The sequence below is a fragment of the Orycteropus afer genome, unplaced genomic scaffold, assembly GCF_000298275.1.
Source record: "Orycteropus afer afer isolate SDZICR_OR568_19922 unplaced genomic scaffold, OryAfe1.0 scaffold00022, whole genome shotgun sequence".
Lineage (NCBI taxonomy): Eukaryota > Metazoa > Chordata > Mammalia > Tubulidentata > Orycteropodidae > Orycteropus > Orycteropus afer.
This window is the reverse complement of record NW_006921609.1, coordinates 6,537,933-6,547,483: the sequence shown is the minus strand read 5'-3', so window position 1 is coordinate 6,547,483 and position 9,551 is coordinate 6,537,933. Positions and strand designations below refer to the sequence as shown.

The 9,551-nt window shown below is 37.8% G+C and overlaps 1 protein-coding gene across 1 annotated transcript in view; it reads left to right on the top strand.

The window, feature by feature from the left end:
* Positions 1–9,551, top strand: part of USP25 (ubiquitin specific peptidase 25) — a 172,131-nt gene that overhangs the window by 24,884 nt on the left and 137,696 nt on the right. Inside the window, exon 3 of the mRNA XM_042783647.1 lies at positions 5,696–5,858. Within this exon, the coding sequence (XP_042639581.1) occupies positions 5,696–5,858 (163 nt within the window). The remainder of the gene's footprint in view (positions 1–5,695; positions 5,859–9,551) is intronic.

Sequence of the window (9,551 nt, the reverse complement as noted above, 5' to 3'; positions counted from 1 at the left end):
AATCTCTGTCTCTCTCTCTCTCTTTCTCTCTCTATAAATATATATATATATACTTTGCTGGTTTTTGTGTTTCTCTAGAGAACCCAATCCAACACAGCAATATACTTCCATTAAGATTTACTGCCTTAGAAACCTAAAGGGGGTCGCTATGAGTCAGAATCGACTCGATGGCAGTGAGTTTTTTTTTTTTTTTGGAAGGTCATGACAAGGGGATACTGAATGGTTTAAAATGAGGAAGAGAGTGCGTCAGGGTTGTATCCTTATTGCCATATGTTCTGGTTACCTACTGCTGCTCTGACAAGAAATATACAACAAATGGGATGGCTTAAACAAACAGGAGTTTATTTTCTTACAGTTTGGAGGCTTTAAGTCCAAGTTCAAAGTGCCAGGCTTTAGGGGCTGGGTGAAAGCCCCTCAGCCTTAGGGTCCAGCTCTGCCTCCTGCTCCTGGCCCACTGGAGCTAGAGGCGTTTCTTCATTCGGACAGCTGCTGGCTGCAAAGGCTGACAAATCCATGGTTGACAAATAAAAAGGCACAGTCCCGATGTTGCCAAACCACACCGCAGACCATTAATTCAAGTTCATTGTAAGTCCCAAGGTCGGCAGAGCATGGCAGGCTGCTGAACAATGACATGGCTGCATGCAGGGTCCAAGTGTGCCATAAGCTAGAAACCATTCCCAAGGCTTCTTATATACAGGAAGCAGACCACATCCCAAAGGCAGCTACTCAGCTGCTTGTGGTAGATTCCACTGTGGAGCTGATTGCCAATCTTCTCATGGGGAATAACTATCACCAGCTTCCCAGCCACTCAATGAGACCCAGCCAAGCTGACACACAACATAACCACCACACCATACTTAGTCTGTGTGCTGAACAAATCTGAGAAGCTGACCTATGTGGAGAACGTGACATCAGGAATGGAGGATTCATTAACAACCTGAGATATGCATATGACACAGCCTTGCTTGCTGAAAGTGAAGAGGATTTGAAGCACTTACTGATGAAGAGAAAAGACTACAGTCTTCAGTATGGATTAAACTTCAACAAAAGAAGATGAAAATCCTCACAATTGTAACAATAAACAACGTGATAATGGAGAAAAGACTGAAATCATCAGGGATTTCATTTTATTTGAATCCACAGTCAACTCTCATGGAAGCAGCAGTCAGTAAATCAGCTGTGATACTGCACTGGGCAAGTCTGCAGCAAAAGACCTATTTAAAGTCTTAAGGAATAAAAATATCACTTTAAAGACTAAGGTACACCTAACCTAAACCATGGTATTTTCAGTTGCCTCATAAGTATGTGAAAACTGCACAGTGAATAAGGAAGACTGAAGAAGAGTTGATGCCTTTCAGTTTTGATGTTGGCACAGAATACTGAAAATACCATAAACCCCCAGAAGTACAAACAAATCTGACCTGGAAAAAGTGTAGCCAGAATGCTCCTTGGAAGCGAGAATGGCCAGACTTCGTCTCACCTCCTTTGGTCACGTTGTTATAAGGGATCATTCCCTGGAGAATGGTATCATGCTTGATAAAGTGGAGGGTCAGCAAAAAAGGGAAGAACCTCAACAATATGGATTGACACAGTGGCTTCAATGACAGGCTCAAGTATAGCAAGGATTGTGAGGATGGTGCATGACCAGGCAGTGTTTCTGTTGTATATAGGGTCGCTATGAGGGGGAGCCATCTCGACAGCACCTAACAATAACAAAGGTCATAACCAGTGTTGGGGAGGATAAGAATGTAGGTTATGTGTGGTAAGGGTTGGTTTTCGATTTGTGGCTCATGTGATTTCCTCTCAGCATGATACATTTTGTTTTAGGCTATTTGTGAGCTCTTTTGAGATTCGCAGAATTTTTTTTTTCTCTCTGTGTTACAATCTTGTTGTTGTTGTTATTGTGTGTCATGGAGTCAGACCCGCCTCATAGCGACCTCTCCTTGGGTTTCTGAGGCAGTATCACTACAGAAGTAGGTTGCCCAGCCTTCCTTCCGAGGAGTGGCTGGTGGGTTTGAACCTCCAGCCTTCTGGTTAGCAGTCAGTTGCCTTAGGCACTATGCTACCAGAGCTCCTATTGACAAACTTAGTACCTGGAACTTAGCTGTAGTGTATCTTGCATGCTGAAGTCTGAGTGGTATCATTGAATGAACCCTTACGTGGGACCTGACTTTATAAAAAGGTTATATTCATGATATAATTGGACTGTAGGAAAGAACAAGGACTTTGGGCTAGTAGCTGGGCTTTTGTTTCAAAAATAAATAAGAAGTGACAGCATCTAATAGCTATTCATCCATCTAATAGCTATTCATACATTTGTTTGTTGTTGTTATGTGCCGTCAAGTCGGACCCGACTCATAGCGACCCCTCCTTGGGGTTTCCGAGGCGGTATCCTATGGAAGTAGATTGCCCAACCTTCTTTCTGAGGAGTGGCTGGTGGGTTTGAACCACCAGCCTTCTGGTTCCTATTATCTTTCCTGTAGAATCTAGGGATTAAAAAAAAATAATATTTTTATTCTCTAGATACTGATAGTAGAGACTGGTTCGTATAGTGTGATAAGTGTGCTTTTAAAGTTCTTTAGGGGCTCAGAGGAGGTGGTAGGAGGAAACCTACTGTGGCATATCCTATCCATTTGTATTGAGTCAGTTCTACTGCCACATAGTGTTTCTGAGGCTGAAATCTATTTGGAAGCAGACTGCCACATCTTTCTCCTGCAGAGACATTAATGAGTTCAAACTGCCTGCCTTTCTGTTAGCAGCTGAATGCTTAACCATTGCATCACAGAGCCTCCTTAGGCATACCAAAACTGAAACCTGTGAGAACTGAAACTTGATGAGAATAACATGTTTTTCCAGGTCTTGCAAGTTTTCCGTCTTTGACAGTGTCGTCTTACCATTTTCCTGCTGTTTGTTTTAGTGGAAATATTTGCTCTATCCTTCTCTGGCAGGTTTCCACCTTACATAAGTTCCATCTTTTGCAGATTTTACTGTATATATAAATGTGTGACAAGTTCTAAATCGGGAGCTCTGGTAGCATAGTGCCTAAGGCACTTGACTGCTAACTAGAAGGCTGGAGGTTCAAACCCATCAGCCACTCCTCGGAAGGAAGATGGGGCAATCTACTTCCGTAGTAATACTGCCTCGGAAACCCAAGGGGGATTGCTATGAGTCAGGTCCTACTCGACGGCACATAACAACAACAAACAACAGGTTCTAAATAAGGAAATTCAAAATGACAGCATAAAATACATCTTTAAGCACCATAATTCCACCATGTGGTGTTGTTAAGGAATATTAAGCTAAAACCTACTCCCATACTTTTGTTATAATGAATGACTATATCTATCATGACTGAATTAGTTATATGAATATTTAGTATTACACCTATGAAATATAAATACAATTTAGGAAAAGATTATTATTATTATCATTATTGGTGTTTGATTATGCTAAACTGCAGTGTGGCCAGTGGGAGTTCTCTTAAGTTGACTCTCACATTTTATCGATCCTTCTTGTGTTATTGAAAACTTGGTTTCTGCTAACAGTGGAAATCTTGATTTTTTTATGCCCCAGGTTGTCTAACTACCATCCTAGGCTCCAGATTCTTTTTAATGGTAAATAGTTTAAGAGAAAAAGCCTGGGCTATGGGTTTGCATGGGAGGCTTAATTTGGGGCAATGAATACTCTTAAAGTGATAGACATGTAAGCTATTTCTTTTTAAATATATGTTTACCTGGATCTTTACATGGATTTTATCATCTCATGTTGTTGTGAATCACTTTTTTTTTTTAAAGTGTATGGATTCATTGCCCTCCACCAAGACTTTCTCCTATTACAAAGGATATTTTAAATAATGATATGTTGAAGCAAAACTATACTCAATATAATATGTAGAAATAAGAGAATAATTTACATTTTTCCATAATTAAGAAATATAGCTATATTATTTTGACATTAACTTGATAAGGCAAAGTCTTTCTGTTAAAGATGGTGTAGCATGAATGAGATTTTCCAGAAACCAAAAAGTTAGAAAAATATTATTCTTGCTGATAGTAGTGTCTAAAGCCAAAACCAAAACCCACTACCACTGAGTTGATTCGAACTCCTAGCTACCTTACAGGACAGAGTAGAATGGCCCCATAGGGTTTCCAAGGCTATAAATCTTTCTGGAAGCATACAGTCTGATCTTTCCCTGCAGAATGTCTGGTGGGTTCAAACCACCAGCTTTTTGGTTAGCAGCTGAGTGTTTTAACCATTGTGTTACTAGAGCTCCATGATAATAATGTCATTAGTAGTTTATTTTATCTGTGAGGGTTTTTAAATTAATTCAAAGTGAGTTAAGACAGTCTGCATGTTACTTATCCTTGTTTAGTATAGTAAATACTACATCTCTTGAGAAGACAAAACTACTTGGATTAACCATTAAATAAAGTAAATTCTTATGTGGAATTACAGTTCATTTAGTGATTATAGGTATATTTTTGCATGCTTTGGAGCAAGAAAAACTTCATTATTAAACAAAGTAACATTACTTTGCCATGTTTAGATGTTTTTAAGGTATTCTGTAGAACAGTTTATTTTAGAGAGGTTAATAATCTTGTTACTCTGATATGGAGATATTTTCACACCAGCTTTATGATGAGTAAACTTTTAGGTGAAGAGGTGAACACAAAAGCATTCTTATCCTTTACTTACCTATTATACAATCATGTATCTTTAAAACTGAAAGTACCCCTAGAATTTCCTGTATTTAATCTCTCTTCATAGAAGAGGAAGAAGCCCTAGTGGCACAGTGGTTAAAGTGCTCAGCTGCTAACAGAAAGTTTGACAGTTGAAGCACCAGTGGCTTCATGGTCAGAAGATAAACAGCAGCCTTTTCCCCATGCTTTACATGCTTGGAAAGCCTACGGGGCAGTTATACTCCACCCTGTAGGGTTGGTATGAGTCAGAATTGCCTCCATAGCAAGGTTTTTTTTTTTTAATGGAAGAAGAGATTGATGTGCAAAAGGGTACAAGTATGAGTAAATGATTAATTTTTCTGAATGATTCAAACTAATGTTACATTAAAAAATATACTAGTTTGTGATGATAAATGGTAAATACATACTTTAATGCAGTGATTTTAAAGAAGTCCTGCTGGCTCAGTGATTAAAGTGATCAGCTGCTGACCAAAAGGTAGGCAGTTCCAACCTACCAGCTGCCTTTTGGAAGAAAGATATGGTAGTCTGCTTCTGTAAAGATTAACAGCCTTGGAAACCCTACAGGGTAGTTTTACTCTGTCCTACAGGATTACTATGAGTTGAAATCGACTTGATGGCAGTGGGTTGGTTTTTTTTTTTTTGGCAGTGATTTCTTAGGAAACTTATGTGGGTGCTTTATTCCTGGCACTAAACCTCCAATTTGCTGAAAGATAATTTCATCTCCTTTCTATTGTATAGCCTTTTTTGTGAGTGTTTGAAATGTCTTTTTTCTTATGAAAAAAAGACTTCTCTTGGTCTTTTGCATTTTTCAATTGCTTTAGTCTTACAGAAAACTAGTGTTTATTTGAGTAAAGTTACTGTTAACTATTACTTCCAAATAGATCGTCCAGAGCTTAAGTAATCAAAATCCTTAGGTTTATGGTGTATTACTGTTTAAAGTATAGCCTTAAATTAATAGCACTTTTTTCATCATTTTTTTTTCTGTATTGCTTAAGAGTTCTTGAAGCCAGCATAGCAGAAAATAAAGCATGTTTGAAGAGGACACCTACAGAAGTTTGGCGAGATTCTCGAAATCCTTATGATAGAAAAAGGCAGGACAAAACTCCTGTTGGTCTAAAGAATGTTGGCAATACTTGCTGGTTTAGTGCTGTTATTCAGGTAAGGTTCTTTATTTGGATCTTATTTGGTGGACAAGATAGCAGTGGAAAGTTGATTGGGGTTATGTTTCTTTGAAGTTAGGTACTTTAAATGTAGTCAGGTGTTTAGTATACGTCTCTGTCTTATGAACTAGATTGGGAATTGCAACCCTCAACTTTCCTTATTCCTTAGTCACCAATATAGAATTTTAATAGTAGAGGACTACCTATGATTTTCTCTTAATTGGATTTAATTCCTTTCTTTTCCCTGCTGTTGAGCATTGTTGTCAGGATAGAAAGAAAACATTTTGCTGCACTTTCCTGCAAGTTCAGTGAAACATTGTAAAGAAGATATTAAGTCAGAGTTGGGTATAGGTTAGTGTTCAAAAGTGAGATGAGATGGTCATACTTCTGGTTTGCCTGACACAGGCCCAGTTTACTCCTATTGTAGATCAGTTGGACCTGTTAGTCTTAAAGAACTCTTTCATACTCACCAGGTTTTTGGATTGGATGACAAAATTATGTAGTGACCTTACTCATAAATCATGTAATTCTAAAAATAAAATAAAAACAACCCATAGCCATTGAGTCGATTCTGACTTACAGTAAGGCTTTAGGGTTTCCAAGGCTGTGAATCTTTGCAGAAGCAGACTGCCTCATCTTTCTCCCATCTTGTGGCTGGTAGGTTTGAACCACTGACCTTTTCGTTAGCAGCCCAGTGCCTTAATCAAGCACCGCCAGAGCTCCTTCATGTAATTCCAGGTTTACTAAAATACAAGTGCCCTGAGGACAGAGAGCACATCTTCTGGATTACTGTTTTATAACCAGCATATAGTATAGTGTATAGTACATTAAAGGAGCTCAATTAAGTAAGCAATGAATGAGTGAATGAATAAGCCAAAAAGGAATATATTTGAGTTTTGGTGTAGTAGAAGACTTCAGATGCTTCTGTCACCCAAATGATGTATGTTATTGTGTTTGTTAGCTGCTGTCAAGTCGATCCTGACTCATGGCAAACTCCATGTGTACAGAATAGAACTGCTCCATGGGGTTTTCAAGGCTGTGGCTTTTCAGAAGCAGATGGCTACACCTTCCTTCCAAGGTGTTTCTGGGTGGGTTTGAACTGCCAACTTTTCATTTAGTACTCCAGTACTTACTCCAAAATGAAGCATAGAATATCTAAACTATTAAGTGAGGATATTGAAAAAAAATTTGGAAGTTTAAAAAATTTGAAAAATATTAGGATATTATTTGTTATGTTTATTCACATTACTTGCTCTTATTTCTTTAATTTAAAAATTTTCAACCAGAAACAGAAGTACATAGTTCCAAATGAAACCCAGAAATCCAAGTCTTACAGTGAAAGTCATCAGTCTTCTGCTGCACGCATGTCTACCACAGTTTTGCTTCTTAAAAGCAACTGCGACCAGTTCTAGCTGTTTCTGCCACAGTTTATGCTCATTTTTCTTAACAGCATGCTTTTTTATAGAGATAGTTGAGAATTTAGCTCTCCCTTTTCACTCACCCAGAGTTGCCTTTTCCCATCATCTTCCAACATAGTTGTATGACATATACAAAGTCAGTGAGCAGTGTGTGCATTTTCTATGACTTTGTAAATATTAATCCCTAGTAAGCTAGGGATTCACTAGGATTGGCCCCCTATAATCTTTTGTTTTCTTGGAGTTGTCAGCTTCTTCCTTTTTTTTCCCCCTCTTCTTATTTTCTACATGTTGTTGTTGTTATTTGCCGTCGAGTCAGCCCCAATTCATAGCGACCCCTCCTTGGGTTTCCGAGGCAGTATCACTACAGAAGTAGGATTGCCCAACCTACTTACCCTTAAAAATTTCCAAATGTTTCAACATCTTTGTTATGTTGTTGTTGTTATGTGCGGTTGAGTCGGTCCCGACTCATAGCAACCCCTCCTTGGGTTTCTGAGGCAGTATTACTACAGAAGTAGATTGCCCCATCTTCCTTCCAAGGAGTGGCTGGTGAGTTTGAACCGCCAGCCTTCTGGTTAGCAGTCAAGTGCCTTAGGCACATTTTCTGTATGCTCAAACATTCAGTTCCTTTTTTTTTTCCCTTGGAGACATCGCCCACTGAAAAATTTTTCTACTTCAAATTTACACTGGATTGTGATTCTTTGTGGTATAAGGGTGGATGCTGGCTTTCCAAAAGCAGGTCTGGAGAAAGACAGTGGGAATTGTGGGGTAGGAGTCACTTTGCAAGTTTTTATTTATTGCCGCCTATTTGTTGTCCTAAATCTTGTTCCTTCTTTCTTCTTGACACATACTGTGCCTGGTACATATTTTCAGAGCCTGAGACCCTTAAGTTTGTTTATCTGTAGAGAATAAATTTCCTTTGTTTCACAGATGGGAGGGTAGCAGTCTGACTATTCTGGGTTTGGGGAAGGACATAGGGATTTAATTGCTCTGTATGCAGACTTTCATGTTTAATCATGTCATCACTTTTGAGACCCTATTTCACCTTGAAACTTAGGTGATACTATTCCTTTCTTTAAAAAATCCATCAAGGAGAATTTATCATGCTTCTCTTCAGTATCATCCATTTTAGACTCAAAGTTTATATTTTTCTCTACTTTATTACTTCTGTAAGTATACTTCTTTGCTTCCAAAAGTATTTTAATCTCTCACATCCTGCTAGCTCTCTGTTATTAGCAAGAGTCTAGCCAAGCTTCATTATAGTAGGTGTTTTTCAGTATTCATATTAGTTGGGGTTGAATGAAGGAATGCTTCTTTTTCCTCCAGTTCATCAGTCACAAACACAATTTAGACAAGAGCAACACTTACCCTCGCCACCCCTTTTGAAGGAGTATGAAAAACCAATATTAGTTAACTATGACTTAAAGTATAGAGGGCTTGGCCAAGACTTAAAAAAAATAAATACATAAAATGTACGTACAATGTCTGGCACTCAAATCAGTCTTAATGAACCATACTAGAGGATCAGATGTGTCTGAAAATGTAAGAGAAAAAAAATGCAATAGAAATACACTTCCAGGGAATTATTAGTCATAGCTAAAATTAAGTATGGTTAAGGAATGAAAAGCACGATTTTGAGAAATTTGGGAGAAAGTAAAAACTATGAAGAAGAGAAAATAGGTATCTTAAAACTGATAAATATTTTCCTTCAGTTTCTGTAATTAGGTTTATGGTATAACCTTTCACATGTAGGTCTTTAATCTATCTATATATCCAGCTGTATTTCTTTTTCTATTGTGAGCCTATTTTCCCAACATCCAATTACTAAACAAAAATTATTTTCCTGTTGATTTGTGATTTATCTTCTATCAAGATTGCGGTCTCATCTTTTTTAAAAGTTGATACATTATTGCTTCTTGAACAGTGATTTTCAAGTTTTGTAAACTGTGAATCACAGAACACAATACATTTATATTGCAAGGTAGTTTACATATACAAACACACATGTATATAAAATATCTACAGTGAAAATTTTACAAACAATACTGTGTGGTGCATTTACTGTTTATGATACATTATTGTATTTTCTATTGTATTCTACTTCATTTCCTAACAAGTGCTTATCATAATGTCCTGCAGTTTTTAAGCTATGATTAAAGCACACTACCCCAGAAAGTCTACCTATGAGTCATCTTTCATCTGCTCTGAAAGATCAATATTACTGTATCCTTGAGCCACATTTCTGTTGTTATAATTAATGTTTGTCACCTTTCTGG